Genomic DNA, 21,082 nt, shown 5'->3' with positions numbered 1-21,082 from the left:
ATTGAAAGAAACAATAAATGTTATAATTATATGCGACTGCCCTATTTTTTGGGGGAGGGGGGGTTTAATCTGTTGATTCATCTATTTGGTAGAGCCATGCAATCAGCTTGTCAACCAATTTGGGGGGAAATCCATAGCTTTTGGATAAAAAGAAGACACTGCATGTCACTCATCTGACTACCTTTTCTTTTTTTAATACATTTTTATTGATTTTTTACAGAGAGGAAGAGAGAGGGATAGAGGGATAGAGAGTCAGAAACATCGATGAGAGAGAATCATTGATCAGCTGCCTCCTGCACACCCCCCACTGGGGATGTGCCCGCAACCAAGGCACATGCCCTTGACCGGAATCGAACCCGGGACCCCCCAGTCCGCAGACCAACGCTCTATCCACTGAGCCAAACCGGTCTCGGCATGACTACCTTTTCTTACTAATTCACCGAAGACTACTTAATGAGGTGCCACAATGTCTAGGGACTGGATTGAATGGATTAGTAACTTTGTCTGTTTGGAGTGGGCTCTCCCTGGCATGGCAGTTTGAAGGAGTGGCTTTCAAACTCTTCTGCACATTACAGTCACTGGAAAATTGCAATCCCAGTATCCTACTGCCTCTTCCGCAACCCAGACCAACCAAACCAGAAGCCCTGGGGAAGGGGCCAGGCATTGTGCTTTTTAAAGCTCCCCAGGTGATTGCAGTATAGGGTCAAGTTTGGGCCACTGGTTTAAAGAATGGTGTTTATTAGGTTCCCGAGGTCACAGGGTCAAAGGTCCGTTAACTTTGCAGAGAGAAAAAAAAATGCCCCATTTTCAAACACCTTGCGTGTGTAAGGTTAAATTTTAAAAGTAGATAGTTCCTCTGATTCCATCAATAACCGATGTAAAACAAAAAAGCACCTTCTATAATTAGCAGAGAGAGTATGATCATGGGTAACGCTCACATTTCATTTCATACTCTGAAAGCTACAGGTTTCTCAGCCCTAGGCAGAGCCACAGACGTGCTTCATCAGGTCCTCCAACCCATGAACTCTCGGGCGTAGCTTGAGTTTATGCTTCTGAGCATTTTCTGCCAAGAAAAGGCCTGTACCTTTATCTGATTCTCCAAAGGCTCTGTGTGCCAGAGATGTTAGCAAACAGCCAAATGGGCTCTAACATTTGTCTTTAATATGCAAGGACGTGGCCGGAAAGCTTGACAGATAAAGAGAAGTGCAGGAGAAGTTCATTCCCTCTTAAATAACTGCCCTTCTGGTTGGAATAACAGGGCCCTCCTGCAGGAGACGGGAATTTACTTCCCAAAGTAGGACATCTGAAATCACTTTAGGGAGGCCAGGTTGTAGAATGGCCAGATGAAAGATAAAAGTTCTGGCCTCTTCTTTGTTAACTAGTTTGTGATCCTCTCACTTTATTGCGTACTCAGTCTCCTCATCTCTAAAACACAGACAGAGCCGAAAGCGGTTTGGCTCAGTGGATAGAGCACACGTGTCAAACACAAGGCCCGCGGGCCAAATCCGTCCCGCCAGGCCTTGCAATGTGGCCCGCACCGCGCTGTCAACACTGCACTCCGCTGCGTTTCCATCACAATGACAGTTTATGACTGTTCAGTAAACCATTCAGCCCGCGATTTAGGCTGGATTTTAGATTTTGGCCCCTTCTCTGATTGAGTTCGACACCCCTAGGATAGAGCGTCGGCCTGCGGACTGAGGGGTACCAGGTTCGATTCCGGTCAAGGGCATGTACCTTGGTTGCAGGAACATCCCCAGTGGGGAGTGTGCAGGAGGCAGCTGATCGATGTTTCTCTCTCGTCGATGTTTCTAACTCTCTCCCCCTTCCTCTGTAAAAAATCAATAAAATATCAGCCCAGGCCCTTCCCTGAGGTTTACACCCGCCAGGATGAAATCATTGGTAAGATGACAGCAGCCTCAGAGTAAGCTTTCAGCTGGGCTCCCTTCAGCCCCTGATCAGCAGTGACCTGGGGGGGACAGGCAGGGTTTCAGGGGGACCACTCCCGCCCTGTCTGGCCATACCTGATCTGCCCGGCGGGTCCCTCACCGGGGGCGGGGGCCTCTCGCTGGGCGGGGGAGGCAGAGGCCCCGAACGTCCAGGCGAAGGCAGGGGAGGCGCGGACGAGCTGAGGGACAGGTTCCGCTGCGGGAGGCGTGGGATTTCGTCGCCGGAGCCCGGAGGCGGGTGGGCCGGGCCGGGCCTGCTGGGCGGCGGCGGCGGGGGCGCCTGCGACAGGGAGGGCGGCCGCGGCGTGGCGGGCACCGGGGGCTTGCTGTTCTGCGGGGGCGGCGGGGGGCCCGCGTCCCGGTGCGCGGAGGGCCGGCTGCCCATGGGCGGCGGCGGCGGCGGGGGCTTGTCATCCAGGGCCCGGCTCGGGGTGGGGGGCAGCGGGGGCCGGTTGGAGAAGGCCGAGGGGGGCTGCCGCACGGAGCCGCCGCCCCCGAACGCGGCGGCGCGGCCTCCGGGGAAGGGCGGCGGCGCGGGCCCGGGCGCGGGCTGCCGGGCGCCGCCGCGGGCGTGCAGGGCGGAGGGCACGGGCCGCGGCGTGCTGGGCACCGGCGGCGCCGCGCTCTCGGGCTTGGCGCCCACGTCGGGCCGCGGCGGCGGCAGGCGGCTCCGCGGCGGCTGCGGCTGCGGCTCCGGGGGGCCGCTCCGGTGGCCGGGCGAGGGCCCCGGGAACCGCCCCGCGCCGCCCGGCGGGCAGAAGGGCTTGGCGGACGTGGCTCTGGCTCCCGGTGGCAGAATCGGGGGTCGGCTTCCTCCGGAGTCTGAAAAGATAACAGGGGCGGGACAAATTCAGTTAGAAAATCAGGAACCTTACAAGAAACCAGAGCCCTGGCTGGTTTGGCTCAGTGGATAGAGGGTTGGGTCCTGCGGACTGAAAGGTTCTAGGTTCCATTCCCGCCAAGAGCACATGCATGGCCTGCGGGCTTGATCGCCAGTAGGGGGCGTGCAAGAGGCAGCCGATCAATGATTCTCATCATTGATGTTTCTCTCTCCCTCCCTCTCCCTCCCTTTCTGAAATAAAAAATAAATGTAAAAAAATAAAACAAAAACAAAACAAAAAACAGCTAGAGTAAGGTGACCGGAGGTCCTGCTTTTGGCGGGACAGTCCTGATTTTTAACAATTTGTCCCACATTCCGCGGTGTTTAAAAAAAAAGTCCCAATTTTTTGAAATTGTTAAAAATCGGGACTGTCCCACCAATAGCGGGACGTCTAGTCACTTTAACTAGAGTAGGTTCCCAGCAACTAGGAAATCCTTTCCTAGATGCTGTAAGATACAGGTAACTGCTCTTTCTCTCAGTCAGGCTCTGTGTGGTCTTTCCTGGAGGCAGGGGAGCAGATCACAGCTCTCCCATTCCCTCCTAGCCTGAGGTTCTACCACCTGCCAGCTTTCCCAAGGTCTTTGGAGAGCCCTCCTGGCCGCACGTCTGGGCAGGAGCCCAGATGAAGCTGGTGCGAGTTCCAGAGGGACCCTCTTCATCGCGAGAGGACAAGGACGGGCCATTGTGGCTCATGGGACTTCTGCTAATGATTTTCTTTTCTCCCCATCCCCATCCCTGCCTCTGTGCCCTGCTACTTCTTAGGCTTAAAAAAAAATAACTAAGCCATTTAAGGTGAAGAAATTAGTAATCTCAGTATAAATCTTCATATGTGAAGGGTTACCTAGTCTCTTTGAAGAGAAATTCCCAAGAGAAGGTAGGAAAATAGAATGGGAAAGTTACAATAGAAATAAGAAGGAATTGAGAAAGAAAGAAAAAACCCACTTAAAGTTTAATTGAAAAATTAATACCATGGATGGTCTTAATCTGCAAAGAAGTAAACAACTGTACAACTTTTTCCATGCTGGGTCAATTCCACTTCAATATTGGTAGGACAGGAAAACCCTATTATCCTATATAATAAAAGCCTAATATGCTAAGTGTCTGGTCATCTGTTCAACCAATCAAAGCATAATATGCTAATGATATGCTAAGGCCACTCAACCAGTTACTATGATGTGCACTGACCACCAAAGGGCAGATGCTCCGACCCATAGGTTAGCTTGCTGATCTGGACCAATTGGGACTGAGCGAGATGGGTTGGACACCCCCTGGAGCCTTCCCACGGTCACTGCCCAGCTGGCCAATGTTCCTCCCCGGCCCAGTTCTGTAAATGTAAAAAACAAAACATTGGTGCACTGATGGGGTCCCTCGGCCTGGCCTGCACCCTCTTGCAATCCAGAATCCCTTGGGGAATGTTGGAGAGCTAGTTTTGGCTGGATCCTGCTCAATGCAGGAGCTGCCCCCTGGTGGTCAGTGTGCTCCCACAGGGGTAGCACCACTCAGCCAGAAGCCAGGCTCATGACTGGCAAGTGCAGCTGCAGCGGCCATTCCCTGAGGGCTCCGGGACTGTGAGAAGGCACAGGCCAGGCTAAACACGCCCCCCCCAAGTGCACGAATTTCGTGTACCAGGCCTCTAGTACAATTAATATTAAACTGGTTCAACGAAAAAAAGAACTAAAGGGGGAACCAAGGTTATAGAAAACTTCAAACCACCACCCCAGAATCAAAAATTGGCTAACCTGAAAACTTCTACCAGTTCAACCATGCGATGGCCCTAAGTATTGCTGAGCACCTGCTATATGTCAGCCCTTATTCTAGATACTAGAGACAGAGGAGTAAACAAAATAGAAAAGATCCTCTCTTTCATAGTTTACATTCTTTTTGGGGAGATAGACAACAGACCAGAAAATTACAAGAACTAAAGAGAAACTACAATAGGCCAATGAGATGGAGTGCCTGGGGATGCTGGGATAGACGGGATAGCTCTTCTCGGCCATGGAAAGATGCAGCTAGCATGGTGGACAAGGGACTGGCCGGTACAAAGACTCAGAGGGGAATGACCTTCAAGTGAAAAAACTGAAAACAAGGCCTTCGGACCTTTCACACAGGGAGCATGGAGGAAAGAGGGCCCTAGGAAGCGGAGTCTGAGCGCCATCAGAAAGAGCCCCCGGGGGCCAAAGAGAGTTCAGACTGTGTCCAGGCACAACGACAGGCCTTCGGAGGGATTTACACAGCGGAGTGATGTGAACTCTAGAATTTTGTTTCAACTTTAGTCCTAAAAGAAGATGTAGTAGTGTCCTCAACTTGTGCGGTACATTTTTATGTCCCCAACTTGTAATAAGTTATATCTTCCAGGTTCAGATTAAAACTGCAGCTACTACCTCACGCGGATAGGATCCATTACGTGGATAGTATACTGCCGACATATATATATATATATACTTCTGGCATACCATTTTATGCACCAACTTAAATTCCACCTTCATTTTATTATTTTACTGCCAGTTGTCTTTTGCCTTAATTTCTTCACTTTTTTTTTTTCTCTCTCAAAGTACTAAATGTATGCATTTGTCAGCTACCTAAAATCCTTTTGGTGGGTTTTAAATAAATGTCAATGCAGGTCTGGCAAGATAGAATCTCTCATATTATTGAGTCTCGTTCAAAATAATCTCTCATATTATTGAGTTTGACCACCCAATGCTACAAGAGTCACTGAGGATTCAGTGGCTTTATCTTCAGACGGATGTGGGAATTTCATACTTTCCCCAGTGGACATTTTAAAAGTTCACAAAATTAGAGGTAAAATTCTTCTAACAGCAAACGTGAAAAAAGAGAGTTTTATGACACCATTTCTGGAGCTCCTGCAACGGTCAGGAGAGCGCCCTCTGCTCTGTGAGGCTCTCACGTCGGCCCAGCCAGGTCCCCACACAGTCCTAACGGGCTCACTCCCCTGGCTCCCTGAGGGGAAGACTTAGGATCCCCGGCCCTGAAATGCCAAACGTCTGTCAGCAGAACACCTTTTTAGACTTAGTGAGGTGTGTAATTACGTTCCGTAGGACACACTCCACAGAGTGTGTGAAGCGTGTGGCTCACAAGTGTTTACCAGGCTAGACAGCTGGGTCAGGCTGCCTCACAAAGCAGGCTGAGTTTGCCAGGTCACCGGGCAGTTTCCAGGGTTCCTTTAGTTCCAGTTTGTTTTTGTTTTTGTTTTTTTTCCCTCCCACTCTAGCTCATCCTTTAGTAAAGTACAGAAAAGTACAACTTACCCCAAGGACACGTCTGCTACCAATTTAATTAAAGAAAAAAGAAAAAACGATGCTCAACAGTCTGTCTTACAAGCTAACATTTCAAGCGATCTAAAGCGTTTTAAAGGGCGCAGTGCCTTAGAGGGGATGCCAAACCTCCAAGCCACCAAGCCCTGGGCTTCGGCGGCTGAGAGAGAAGGGAACTCTTTACCGTTGTCCCTGTTGGCCGTGGATCTCAGCTTGGGCATTCCAGCCTGGAACAGTCCTCCCAGACCGGGTGGTCCACCGCCGCCAAAGCTCCCGCCGCCACCGCCACCTCCGCCGCCACCTCCTCCGCCGAATCCGCCGCCGCCGCCGCCAAAGCCACCGCCGCCACCGGCTCCGGCTCCTTTAGGTTCTGCAGGGGAAGAAAAGACAGTCTTTACCCGCGTCTGCAGGCACTGCCAGCCTACCTCACCAGACCGGCACCAAGGACACAATAACAATAAAACCTGGGCCTGGGGTGGACAACTGGGATTTGGTTAGAAAGCAGATCGTAAGGATTCACCCCACCCTGATCAGAACAGGAGGGGTTCCTTCCACTCCTGGACAGTCACAGGCCGGGTGACAGAATGGACAATAAGTGGTGACTGGCCCCCAGGCCTCTCCCTTGGCTAGCTGCCATGTGAATTAATATCTATTTGGCAAATAGAAGGACCTTTAAATAAATAAAGTCTCAAGAGGGGGTGTGTGTGCAATAAAAAGGTGAGGAAAAAGAAAATTGTAAACATGAAAAGAATAAAAAAAATTTCATAATTTCACTAGTGTTTTGGCATATTTCCCTGCCCCCCACCCCTGCCAGAATCTTTTCGTTTTTATTATTTTTTTCTTAAAATTAAGACCAACAGCCGAAACCGGTTTGGCTCAGTGGATAGAGCGTCGGCCTGCAGACTGAAAGGTCCCAGGTTCGATTCCGGTCAAGGGCATGTACCTTGGTTGCGGGCACATCCTCATTGGGGGGTGTGCAAGAGGCAGCTGATAGATGATTCTCTCTCATCGATGTTTCTAACTATCTCTCTCTTTCCTCTCTGTAAAAAATCAATAAAATATATTAAAAAAAATTAAGACCAACATCACCTGGACAGTTTTTAGCCTGCTTTTTTCGCTTAACACTTTGTTAGCATTTCCCATGTCATTAAATATCCTTTAAAAAAGATGAATTTAAAGGACTGCATTGTGTTTTAGAAAATGATTGATTGTATTGTAATTTATTTAATTATCTACTTATTTGATGGCCTTTTAGGTTGATTTTAATTTTTTAGTATCACTAAGCCCAACGGTAGGCTTTCACATTTTAAAAATTCTTTGCCATTTGAGACAGTGCAAATGTTTTATTTTGTATTTATTTTCAAAAAATAGTGAAAGCTTTTGAAATGGGCAAACAAATGAAGAAGAAAAAGATTACAAGTCTAACCTTCTGTGTTATTTCCTATTGTCTTTGAGCTATTTTACAACTCTAAACAGTAGAACAATAATACAAATAATATTAATCCATAGAAATGCAAATTGATTGTGTTCAGTGGAAGGCAACTGATACTGATCCATTTTTCACCTATTTGTAAATTAATTTCACCACCTATTTGCCTATCTCCTTTAAACTGATACCATCATGTTGATAATGTCACCTCTCATTACACAACAAGCAAAATAAAATTGTCTCTTATGTATGACCTAGTCGGTATGACTCAATCAAACATTATTCATTAATGAATGATACAATTTGGAATTTTACATAGAGACACTTTTAAATGGTATTAAACATTTAAATGGTATTCATACATCATCAGATACCATCCATTAGTGTACCTTTCCATAGAGAAGCTAAAGCAGTTGAAGATAGCTTTGCTAGTAATTAAACTGTGGGACTTTAAGAGTTAAAACAAGCATAACCACGATAACATTTTGATATAGAGCCCAGGCAGGTTTCACCTACAAAAAAATTCAAAAACTACAGATAGACTTTCACCTACAAAAAAATTCAAAAGCCATAGAAAGAGTTTGTGACAACAGTCTTGGTGGCCAAGTAATTGCCACTGAGGATAACAAGGGCATGCATTGAGTTATATTTTGTGTCCACCAAGCAAAGTGGGCAGCTAGGAGGAAGAACTAATATTTTTTTCCATTTAATGAGCGGATAAGTGGAGCTTGTAGAATATAATGAGTTTTCACTAGTATTGTAATTTTCACTAGTGGATTCAGGACTAGGTCCTAGACTGTCCAATCTCCTTCAACATCTGGGGACCTCACATCCACCTCTCTGGAGCCTAGCCACCCCCTCACGGTGGAGAGAACCACTGGGCTCTGTCCTAGAGATTGGCCTCTGGCTCCATCCCAGGCATCATGACTTGATGGTGGTTGGACCAAAACTCCCCTTACATAAGTGACTGTGCTGGGATCCCCCTTGGTTGAATCTTGTGACATGGATCAGGAAAACTAAGGAATTGATTATACATTAACCACATCAGTTTTGATCTGGAGGTAAAACTATTAAGAGTCAAAGACCTCATAATTCCTTTTTGAAGTTATGGTGCATTCTTATTTGCATCACCTTGCCTGGTAAAAGAACAACATTCAAAAGCCTTTGTCTTGGTTTTCCTCTTTTCCATTTACCCCCCACACTAGTGGTCTCATCTAATTCCCCGTCTCCTTCTCTTATTAGGCATCATTCCTGGAAATTCCTCTTAAGCCCTTCTTATCCTCCACTTGGCTAAAATCCTGCATCATTATTTACATATCTATTTTCTATTGAGTCCAAATGGGATCTGTGGTCTCGTATGAATTCAGGAGACATTGGGCTGGCAGTGGAAATATGTAGGAATGTGAGGAGATGGTCTCAGGCCTGGTTAGTAACTATCCATAGGTTCTAGTCATGGATAATTTTGCATTTTGTTGTAAATAATAAGCAGCCCTGTTTGGTAGGTACTTGTTTGTTTATACACACCCTGCCTTGTTCCAGAAAGTATCTCAGACTTATAATGGGTATGTAAGCAAAGTTATGATCTCATTTCCTCTTTCTCCAAGCTCCTAACATCATATCTTACACTTGAGTTTCACATTGCAGGCAACAAAAACACTTTACTGCCTGTCTCATTTATGCTCACAGTGAACTTGTGAGGACAGCAGGCTTGGGGATGGAAAGTGATGGATGTACCAGGACTTGAACCCATATCCTTTGGTTCCAAGGACAGGGTTCTTTTCCTGTTTCATGCTGCCTTTGGATCTGTGGTGCAAGGAGCAACGGGTTAATTTCCAGAAAGTGTTTGAATAATTCAGAGAATCGCTGCTGTGTGTGTCTTAAACAAAGAATTATTATACTGGCTTCCTGCAGCAGTAGAGGGAACCCAAGCCGAAGCCGTGGCCCACAATGGGTGACACAGTCCCTTATTCTGCTAGCTTTGCAGCTGTTGTTAATTTTGTGTGTGTGTGTGTGTGTGTGTGTGTGTGTGTGTGAAGGGTAGGGTTGAGTGTTACGGCATAAACCACTGATCTCCACGGAAAAGAACTCCCTTCACTTACTGTCCAGTATTGGGGCACTTCTGTCATTGGTGACTGTCTTCTTTAGCTTCTTCCCTTTGTTGATGTCGGAGAGAAGAGCATTTCTCCCAGCCTGCTCTGACTTGTTCAGGGCAGGCTTTTCTGTATTGGCCTAAAAGGAAACCATGCAAACGCGTATTCATCTCTTGAATTAAAATCAAGTACCACAACTCTCAGTGGAGACAGCTGGAGTATCGGGGGCTTGTGATTAAGGTTGCTGGCAACAGGTTATAAACTCCCCACAAGTTTTAGACCCAATGTCATTCTTTTTATGACCCAGACATTTGGGAGCAGATGCAGAAATAAAATTACACTTATTTTTTATGCAGGTAGAGTCAGTTCCCGATAAAAGTCTCGGAAAATCCAGACCATTGTCTGGCCGAAACCGGCAATGCCCGGTTGATGGCTAGAAATGAGAAGGGAACTTGAATCAGGAAGATTCTACAGGATTCTACAGGGCCTCATTCTCTAGAACACACGTGTCAAACACAAGGCCCGCGGGCCAAATCCGTCCCGCCAGGCCTTGCACTGTGGCCCGCACCTCGCTGTCATCACTGCACTCCGTTGCGTTTCCATCACAATGACAGTTTATGACTGTTCAGTAAACCATTCGGCCCGCGATTTAGGCTGGATTTTAGATTTTGGCCCCTTCTCTGATTGAGTTCGACACCCCTACTCTAGAATGTGTCTGAAGAAGAGCTTCTCTTCTGTATGCTCTGGAACTAACTGGTACCAGGAGAAAACTGTTCCTAGCAGAACAGGTCGCCTGTATTACTTTTTAATCCACCAAAGTTTGAGAAAAATAATTCCCTCTGTTTACATTGCCAAAGTTCCCCCCCTCCCCGCCCCCTTCTTTTTAATGTAAGAGAGGTTTGAGGTATACAGTTTGCATATAGTAAAAGCACCCTTTAAACTGCCTTTGTAAACTGTCTTGGGTCCCTGCGTGAGAAGGAATGGACAGGACCCTTCCTCCCTGGGCAAGGCAGAGGACACCCAGCTGCCCCACGGCCCACTGTGCACCGAGCTCGGCAGGAGACATCAGACAGGCAGCCCTGGTCCCGGCTCGCCCAGCACCTGGAAAGCTCCCACATCACGTTTCAGCCAGAATGCAGAGACATTTGACACAAACACAGGGGCGCCAGGTCCAGCCCCATTCGGCTGCTTCGTGCATGAGGAACGGAGGGCGAGGAATCACTCACCACAGCAAACGTGGGCGGCGGCGGGGGCGCCGGCGGGGGCGGGACGGGCATGTTGGACAGCTAAAGCTTTCAACAGTCCTGCTGATAAGCCTGTAAAAACAAAACCCGGCCCCGTGTTAGACTTCTTCGTAATACCCTGTCCTACTCGGCCCTCGTCCCCACCCAAGTGCCAGCCGTCCGCACAGGCCGGCTTTCGGAAGAGGCGGGGCTGCCTTGGCCACGGCGTGGAGCTGTGGCTGTTCTGGAAGGGCCCTGCGGGGAGGTCTCTCAGCCTCAGTGCCTGAGGAGCCTGGAAGCAGAACCCAGCACCTTGTGCGGCTCCATCCCACCCCCAGCCCAAGCAGGCCGGGTCATGGCCCGAGCGGGGCGCTGGGCCTGCGGCCTGGGTAGCTGGAAGGTTAGGATATGGCTGGAAATGTGTCCCGGCAAAGGCTCATGAACAAGTGGCTTCTCTTCCTCATTTCCATGACAAAATCCTTTCTTTATTTTTTTTTTAAATTTAAATTCTTTATTGTTTAAAGTATTACATAAGTCTCCTTTTCCCCCTGTTGACCTCTCCCCGGCTGCCCCATCCCTCAGCACCTGCCCTGCCCTGCCCTGCCCTGCCCTCCCCTCCCCTCCCCTCCCTTCCGCCTATGTCCATTGGTTATGCTCAAGTGCATGCATGCAAGTCCTTTGGTTGATTTCTTACCCCCTCAACCCCCCTCCCTCCCCCTGCCACCTTCCCTCACAGGTTGGACAGTCTGTTGCTTCTATGTTTCTGGTCCTATTTTTGTTCATCAGTTTATGTTGTTCAGTATATTCCACAAATGAGTGAGATCATGTGGTATTTTTTTTTTTCTCTGACTGGCTTATTTCGCTTAGCATAACGCTCTCCAGTTCCATCCATCCTGTTGCAAATGGTAAGAATTCCTTCTTTTTTACAGCAGTGTAGTATTCCATTATGTAAAGGTACCAAAGTTTTCTAATCTGCTGATGGGCATTTAGGCTGTTTCCAAATCTTAGCTATTGTAAATTGTGCTGCTATGAACATAGGGTTGCATATATCCTTTCTGATTGGTGTTTCTAGTTTCTTGAAATATATTCCTAGAAGTGGGATTACTGGGTCAAGTGGAAGTTCCATCTTTAATTTTTGAGGAAACTCCATACTGTTCTCCAAAGTGGCTGCACCAGTCTGCATTCCCACCAGCAGTGCATGAGAGTTCCTTTTTATCCACATCCTCTCCAGCACTTATGTTTGTTGATTTGTTGATGATAACAATTCTGATAGGTGTGAGATGGTACTTCATTGTCATTTTGACTTGCATCTCGCAAATGATTAGTGACTTTGAACATGTTTTCATATGTCTCTGGCCTTTTTGTCTTCTTTTGAAAGATGTCTGTTTAGGTCCTTTGATCATACAAATTCCTTTCTTGTGCTCCCTCTTCCCCTCAGTCCTACACCCGCTGTGTTCTTTTCTGTGTAGATTCCTGATGTACACCTGGGTCTGGGTACACACTGTAGGAATGCAATGATGAATCTGTTTCTGCTCCTGCCCTCATAGTTCTTAGTCTTCTGGGGAAAGGAGACAGTGATAACGTAAGGTAGGCAGGTAAGATGATGGGAGAGGCGGCCCCATTTCTGACTTTGTGCGCCTTGCCATTTTCTTGTAGATCTAAGTGGAAAAAAGAAGGGAAAAGGCTAGGGGCTTGCCTGGCCGATGTGGCTCAGTGGTTGAGCGTTGACTTATGAGCCAGGAGATCATGGTTCAATTCCCAGTTCCATTACTTGCCCAGGTTGTGGGCTTGATCCTCAGTAGGAGGCAATCTATCAGTAATTCTTATAATTGATGTTTCTATCCTTCTCTCCCTTCCCCTTCCTCTCTCCGAAATAATATATATATATATTTAAAAAACAACAAGCTGTGCTTAAACCTATAACCCCTGAACTGTTCACTAGAAAAGGGCTTCTTTAGGAAAGCTTTGTGCAGTGCAGTGTGATTGCCCTGGGGACAAAGGCAGGCCAGGCTCTGCGGCTGGACGGAGAGTTTAGGGAAACCCTGGTGGGTGGCAGTGGTAAAGGGGCAGCAGGCAAACATCGGGGGCTGGAGAAACAGCAGTGAGGAAACCCTACGCGTTACCCCAGCCACAGTCCCATCTCCCTTTCCCTTCATCCTTGGAGCCCCATCCCTGGGTCCCATCCCACCAGGTCCCAGCCCCAGCAGCGCCTCACCTACTTTCTCACCCCAAGTGATCCCAACATTTCCCACCCAGTCCTTGCAGCTGATCGAAGTGGGGTCCTCAGCCAGCACCGTAAGCAAAACTCAGAGCTGTTAGAATCATCAAACCTCTGCCCCTCTTCCGCAGCTGAATTTGTGTCAGTGTTTGAGAAGCCCGTTTGCAGAGTTTGAGCTTTAAGCCAGCAGGCAGCCTGGAACCCTGACCCCCTGAGTGAACACTGCTTCTACGGAACACGTGTCCCCACTTTCAAACAGCAGAAGCATCTTTCTTTCATTCTCAACAGTCTCTTAATTGCAGAACACGATTTCTTAGGATTTAAATGGGGTTCAACCGCTAAAAATTAATGTGGAAAACATACACCTCAAAAAAACACATCCTATGAAAGCAGTGATTTTTCAACGGGTGTGTCACAAGAATGTTTAAAACATGCAACACCTGACTATCTAGTCAGGGACTGACCTCCTTTCCCTTAGATTGACAAATAAAACATGACAACAGCCAACACAATAGCTATCTGGTGTGAATGAATCAAAATTATTTCTTATTTTTTGGTTAGCTCGGCAAAGAATAGAATACATATTTTGGTGTGCTATGGAATCTTAGTGACTGGTTTATGTGTGCCAGAAGAAAAAAAGGTTGCAAGTCGCCATGTTAAAGTGTTGCTAGGTGGCTTGCTCTCTGCGCGCAGAAACGGGAGGAAAAGCTAAAAGGACGTGGCCGGACTTGTCAAAGCTGCGGGAAGAAAGGAATGAGGACAGTCGGGTGAGCGGGCCGTCGAGAGAAGGAAATGGAAAACTCCACAGCAGCCAGAGCGGCTCTCAAACCTAACAGTCAGTTGGACCCAGGGCACGTTACCGACATGGTCTCTGACTTTCACAGACATTGCAAACTGGCACGATTCTGCTGGTTTTACAGAGGACACTGAGATGTAGAGAAATGAAGGAATTCTCTGAAAGACCCATGCAGTCCATTCAAATCAAGTCCCTCCAACCCTGCTCTCCTTAGGTAAGCATTTTTAAACAGGTAGAGAGCTAGCTAACTAGTGCTCCGGCTCCCATGTAAACTAGGTTAGAATCTGTTCTTCAGTAAGAGACTCAGACAAGGATTCTTTTAACGTGTGTTCCTTAAATTGGTTTTCGGCAAGACACCAACGAGGTACCGGGGGGCTAAGCGGGCAGTGTACTCCGACTGGCACCTGTGTTAAGTCTGTGAAGGGGGTTCCGGGCTGCAGAAGGCACCTTTGGAGGCTGCAGGGTCAGACACATCCTAGGACCCGGAGGAAGGACAGGAACCTGAAGTTGGATCCAGGCCCAGCTGAGGGATGCTGCAGCCAAAGCCACAGCATCACAGCTGGAGAAAGCGGCTCAAAAAGGAGGCAATAGGGACCGGACCACCCAGAGGCCCCAGAGGTGGGCTCAGTGGAACAGAGATGGGCTTGGTGGATGAAATGCCCCTTAGCACGCGAATTTATTGTGTCAGATCCCATGTTCACCAGCTAACCTGCCATCCTGTTATCCTAGTACCGAGAAGGATGGATTCTGGTCAACTACCAGGAATCTCTCATGGGTTTGGTTCTCATGAGTCAGTCTCTGGTTGCACAGATGAAACTGAAACTCAGTCCTGTCCGTCTTAGGGGCCAGGCTGTGGTGGAGGGACCCTTTCAGAGGGCTCCACCCTCCAAGTCTCCTTTAATTATTTTACAATTTTCTGTTGTTGCAATTATGGTTCTGACTGTGCACTAAGTAACTTATAAACCCCTGGACCACCGAAGTTCAGCCTTCCCCTCCTGGCCACCTCGGATACCAGGAGAGGGAGCACCTGTGGGTGATACCCTCACCTTTCCGAGAGGATGCAGACATGAGTACTCTGAACAACACAAGAGGCTAGGAGTACTGGGCCCACACAGCTGACCCCATACATAACTTTCGACTCTCTCAAAACAGAACTGTTAGCCTATTGTTGGCTGGAAACTTTACTGATAATAGTCAATTAATACATATATGTTACTAGAGGCCCGGTACACAAAATTCATGCATGGGTAGGATCCCAAGGCCTAGTTGGTGATCAGGGCTGATCTGTGGGGTAACTGGCAGGGTGATTTGGGGGAGGGGGGCGGTTCCTCTGACACCTGCCTTGGCTTGCCTGGGGCCTGCAGGCTGAGGGCAGCTCCTGTGTTGAGCGTCTGCCCCCTGGTGGCCAGTGCACATCATAGCAACCTCAATTTGCATATTAGGCTTTTATTATATTAGGATACGTATTACATATTACATATGTATTCTTATATTGAAGAAAGTATTAAAAACGTTATAAGGAAGGGTAAATACATTTATATTCAATAAATTCATTTATTGAAAGAAAATCTGCATATAAATGGACCTGTGCGGTCCAAGCCTGAGTTGTTCAAAGGCCAATTGTAATCTGTTCTCTTCACTGCTGCTGCTTTGTCCCCAATTTCTCACTCTCCTCCAGGTAAACCCCTCCCTCTTCCTCCTCAATGCTGACCGAGGCTGTCATGTCTCTGCTCCTTCCAAGCTCAACAGGTGCTTGTCTGGATTTGTCCAGGTTTGCAAGAAACCTGGACAATCCTGCTACCTCACCACTTGGGTCAAAGAAGACCAATCTCACATCTCCCATGCCCGGCCCCCACCAGGCCCATTTCTTGGCTGTCTTCCCACTGGACTGTGACCTCCATCAGGGCTCCCTAATATCTGGCCCAAAGCAGGGTTCTCATTAAATATGTGTTTGGTGGAAGAGCCAGGTGTCAAACAAATATGCCATGTGCTGGCCATCAGCATGGCTCCCACTACCAGCCCTTGAGCATTCTGAGATTTGGGCAAAGAATCGGCCGTGGCAGAGGGGCTTGCTATCATTACGCACAGACTTGCTTTCCTGGCAGTTCCTGACTTTGCCGGTGGAGCAGGACCCAAGGCCTTGGCTTCCCTCCTCTGAAGGATTTAGCCCGTATCAGAACCAGAATGGGCCTTACTGAAGGGCCTCAAAGCAGCCTGGATCCTAACAGTCCAGGGATTCCTAACCTGCATCCTTACACCTGCAGGGTGGTTCTTCTTCGTTGCCTACACACATGCATGCACACACATATACAACATGCATCAATATTTAGAAACCCTGGAAGTGCCTGGTTCTGTGAAAGAAATGGTTGACTTTGTTGGTTTTACTATAATGCCATTAGGTCAGCATTATGGATTAACACTCACACTAGACTGCATTGCACAACCAGGGCATCTTGCAGCCCAGAGCCATTACTTAAATAGGTGGTACTGGTGATGAGGAACACTTGTGAGAAAAACTCCTCACCCTCCAACAGACATATTCGCCCCGAAGGCATGGCCAGCTAGAGGCTCAACCACAGCCCGCAGGTCAGCCCAAGAAACGAATGATTTCTTCTTCAATGTGCTCATCCAAGAAAGCAGCATTATTTCTGAGTATAAAATGATCCACTTTCTTAGGATCAAGAGAACTACTCAGTTATTTAAGTAAACCATTCCTCAGTTTCACAGAGCCCACTTTAAATTCCTTCTAGATCATGCCATGTGAGGCCCACACTACAGAAGGACATGAGGAGGGGAGAGATTTCCAACACTGTCCAACGAGAACACCCGATGATCCTCAGCAGGCTGCCTCTATCCCAAGAGTGTGTTTGTGGAGGGGGGTGGGGTGGGGTGGGGAGAAGGGGTTGCTGAATTAGCCACATTCTACTTGAGACTATAAGAAGCAGGTTTACCCAGGTATGTTTTATCACCATTTTGTATTATTAAAAAATATAAAACATTTTGCTATATAAATACTGCCAAGTCACTTTACTATACTACAAATAGGAGAAAAATTAAACTTTTTTTTTCCAAAAAGGTTGACTCAATTAAGTATTTTATTCACTCTGTGTGTGTGTGGTAGTTCGGGGGGGGGGGGGTTTGGAGTGGGGTGGCTATAATAGAAATGATACAACTGGACAGAGCCAAAGGTCCAAATGCTCTTTTGCCCTCATCACTTTTTATTCTGCACCTTATCTGTATTTATATTCATTTATATTTTACTTTATATACAATGTTCTTAAAGTATTTTTATGTATGTATTTCTCACATTCTCTTGGCTTCTTCAGATTGATTTTGATATTTTTTTTCTTCTAAAAGTAGCATTTTTTTATTTAGAAAACAATAGACAATACAAAAAATACACAAAGATGAAAATAAAACAACAGTGGCATTTAACCACTGAAGGAAGCATTTGATAATAATTAAATTTTAGGTGAAAACACTTGGAATTAATAATGCCCAAGTAATTTTCGTTAACATTTTAATGTATATCCTTCTAGATTATAAATACACAAGTGGACAGACACACACACACACACACACACACACACACACACACCCCTATCTATCTATCTATCTATCTATCTATCTATATGTACACACACCATTATTTGACCAATAAATACTAATATAAAGAAATTTATAATACAGATAGCTCAACAGTGTTTTAATAAGAAAAAGCTCTTAAATTTATATTGGTTTCTTACAATCATAAAAAAAAGATTTCAGAGGCACTCATTATAAAGGCAATGAATCCACTCCAAGTTACAATGGAAAAAGAAAGCCATTTAGCCAACTCAAATTGCTTCTAAAATCCTGAATTTTTGAAAAACTAGTAGTTTTGGGATTTCTACTCAATTATTCTTGGTTCCATTCTCTAGGCTCCTCCACGATGCAAACTTAGTGGGATGTGTTTAAGATCTGAAAACCATTCGTACAACTTTAGATGAAGTTGGCTTTGTTCTTCAACTTCCTGTAAAAATGCTCAACAGGAAAGTTGATGCTCACAGCAAACCACAGCCATCCTGTTTCTTTAGCACCATCTTTTCACAGCTGCAGGCGTCTGTAGTTTCTGTTTGACGATACCAGTCACAGTGCACCATCTCTGTGCCCCAGCCCTGCATGTCCCATTTTAGAAAATGTAACATCTTGGCATTAAATTTGTTTCTATCATTGTTCCTCTTCCCCTTCTCAGGCCCCAGCTCAGAGGGCTGCAGGCCATGAGGCAATCAGTACTAGAGGAAAGCCAGAGAAGGCTGCTCAGCCCAAGAGGAAGCAGAAGGTGGAGGAGAGAAGTGAGGGTTGCTTTACAATAAGCAGAGCGACAGCCTCATCTAGTTACGTGTTGCTGTTATTCTCAGTCGGAGCTGAATGTGGAATACAAGCTTTCTGAGCCTGAAACCCCTCGTTTCTCAAAATGCACTTGCTCCTTTCTCGGTTGAACGTGATTTAAGATGACAGCTTAAGTTAATTGTGCTGATAGGCTGTCTTCTCAATGGTAAGGGTTTTTGCCTAAGGGTTAGAGGATCTGTGGCTGTTTTAGAAATACTTCTTTTAGGACTTATTGAGATGAAGAGTTGATTGATTTGGGGAGATGGGAAAGGCATTTTTCAGAAGACATTTTGGAATACCTACAATGTTATTACAATTAGTACGACGCCAACTCACAATTTCACTGTTAGAGTAACTGCTAGGAAAATAAAATATTTTACTTTATAGGCTGCTATGAAGTAAAAATTATTTTTTAACCTGCTGTCATATATGTTTAATTAAAAAAACTAATGTAAATTCATAGACAGCAAGCCTTTTCAAAAGTGAGAAAATGAAAGTAAGTTGAATGACCCACCCACCTGTTGTTTAACCGTGGGGAAGCGAAGGGAAATCCTGTTCTACTTTATCCACAAAACTGAACAGTATTGATCTCCTCCCATTACTGCCCATTGCTGCCAAGCAGTCTCCTTAAGGGGCTCAAGTCTCAAAGCTGAAGTTTTCCTAAACCCTCAGCACCATCTTTAGTTTTATCATGGAATTTAGATCTACCCCTGTTCTCCACTACACACACACATACATACATACATACATACATGCACACTCACTCACACACAGATTCATACACACGCATGCACACACACACACCACACACACACTGCATATATGTCAACACACTTGATATATTTTATTCATTTTATTGTTGAAAATGGGGCCTTTTTTTTTCTTTCCCTTGGGGATGTTTCTTTATAATTTTTCAAAGAAAAGGTGGAGCCTTCTTACATAAGTTAGAAGTGTTACCAAACTTACTTCTGCAAAGGTCAAAGACTTAGAAAGAAAAATGTCTTTTTCACTTTAAAGCTATTTACTGTTGCTGTGACATTTAAAACGAAGCATTTGCATTATCCCAGGCCTGGAAAAGGGCATCTGATCATTGTCTCTAAACTGCATTTAGGGGAAAAGTTCTTTAAATTACAGAGCACTTCCCCCACACTTGGTCTTCAGGTGGCCTTGGGTAATTACTTAGCCTCTCTGAGTCCAGTTCCCACAATAAAATGGGGAAAATGGCACCTATTACATAGGGTTATTAAATGAGGCAAGTGCTTAATAATGTTAGCCATTAAAAAAAAATAAGTGAAATTAAAGAGCCTAACACATAGAAAAGGGCGCAATAAATGTTACTGTTTCTCTCCCACCCCCAATTTTACAATGAGAAAGAGAAAACATTTAAACCTTACTCCACATGTCCATATCTTTGTAAACCTCTGCATTACCAATGAATGGGGAAGGGAGGTGTGCATGAAATTTTAATTTTCTCAGAAAAGCAAACTAATTAAGGCATTCCTTAATTTAGCACTATTTTCTGGAGTGAGGGCTGCAAAACACAGACAGAGGTATTTATGACAGGGAGGGAGAATGCTCTTTCCGACAAGAAGTAAATGTATGAAAATTTGGTGAAACAAAAATGAGTCAAACCGCAAGCAGCCAGAAACTTCCAAAGTAAATGACGTGTTCATGAGATGGTAAGCAAGCCTTCAAAAGGGCATAACACTTAAAAGGTCCAGGAACTGGGTAGCTCATTCCTTTTACGTGTTAGCATAGGTTGGGGAACTCCTAACATATAGGCCAGATCTAGAATTTGAAATCATCAGCGACCAGGGTAAGTTTGCTGCTGATTTTCATGGGGATTTCTCTAAGTATTGCCATTCATTCACAGTATGTGCCATCCTTTAAAGCACATGTGTCAAACACAAGGCCCGCGGGCCAAATCCGTCCCGCCAGGCCTTGCAACGTGGCCCACACCGCGCTGTCATCACTGCACTCCGCTGCGTTTCCATCACAATGACAGTTTATGACTGTTCAGTAAACCATTCGGCCCGCGATTTAGGCTGGATTTTAGATTTTGGCCCCTTCTCTGATTGAGTTCGACACCCCTACTTTAAAGGCTTAGATATCGGCCCAAACCGGTTTGGCTCAGTGGATAGAGCATCAGCGTGTGGACTGAAAGGTCCTAGGTTCGATTCCGGTCAAGGGCATGTACATTGGTTGGGGGCACATCCCCTGTGGTGGTGGTGGGGGGTGTGTGTGCAGGAGGCAGCTGGTCGATGTTTCTAACTCTCTATCCCTCTCCCTTCCTCTCTGTAAAAAAATCGATAAAACATAAATTAAAAAAAAGACTTAGATATCGGAGTAATTGAAGAGCTGTGAACAACTGAACCACGAGTGAACTTTTCAAAGAGCATTAGAAAACCCGACGGAGTTTAAGAGAATTGTTGAATCTCTTTAGGTTACAAAATAGTTTTAACTAGATGATGTTCCAGTTCAGAAGCAAGATAGCTTTATGAAGTTAAGATATCATGCTTAAGACCCCCCACTCCCCCCATCCAAGTGAATAGTCAGGATATTTTCCACACGAATTGACCTCAAAACCTTTCCCAGGCTCCTCCTCGTCCTTTCTTTCTCTCTGCCCAGCTGAACTACTTTTGCAATTAGAATTTCCCTGCAGCCTTTTCATTTGACCACTTCTCCATTTCCTACTGTCTACCAGGCGTCTTCAAACTATGGCCCGAGGGCCACATGCTGCCCGCAGAGGAGTCTGATCCGGCCCGCCAGGTTTTTTGGGCAGTGAGGGCAGCCGAGGTGTTACAGTAGGAATTAGTAGTTCATATAGTCCGGCCCTCCAGCTCTCTGAGGGACCGTG

At 46.3% G+C, this 21,082-nt stretch overlaps 1 protein-coding gene across 3 annotated transcripts in view; it reads right to left on the bottom strand.

Annotated features, from left to right (window-relative positions):
• WIPF1 (WAS/WASL interacting protein family member 1) overlaps positions 1-21,082 on the bottom strand; it is a 104,153-nt gene that overhangs the window by 9,483 nt on the left and 73,588 nt on the right. For all 3 annotated transcript variants that reach the window (XM_036421964.2, XM_036421963.2, XM_045575668.1), the window contains 4 exons: positions 10,844-10,933; positions 9,627-9,756; positions 6,283-6,468; positions 2,022-2,768 (listed from right to left, as the gene is read on the bottom strand). In XM_036421964.2, coding sequence (XP_036277857.1) covers positions 2,022-2,768; positions 6,283-6,468; positions 9,627-9,756; positions 10,844-10,894 — 1,114 coding nt within the window. In that variant the 5' untranslated portion in view covers positions 10,895-10,933. The remainder of the gene's footprint in view (positions 1-2,021; positions 2,769-6,282; positions 6,469-9,626; positions 9,757-10,843; positions 10,934-21,082) is intronic.

This window comes from Pipistrellus kuhlii, unplaced genomic scaffold (assembly GCF_014108245.1).
Source record: "Pipistrellus kuhlii isolate mPipKuh1 unplaced genomic scaffold, mPipKuh1.p scaffold_m20_p_7, whole genome shotgun sequence".
Lineage (NCBI taxonomy): Eukaryota > Metazoa > Chordata > Mammalia > Chiroptera > Vespertilionidae > Pipistrellus > Pipistrellus kuhlii.
Note: the sequence above shows the minus strand (reverse complement) of the source record. Positions and strands in the feature narration are given on the sequence as shown.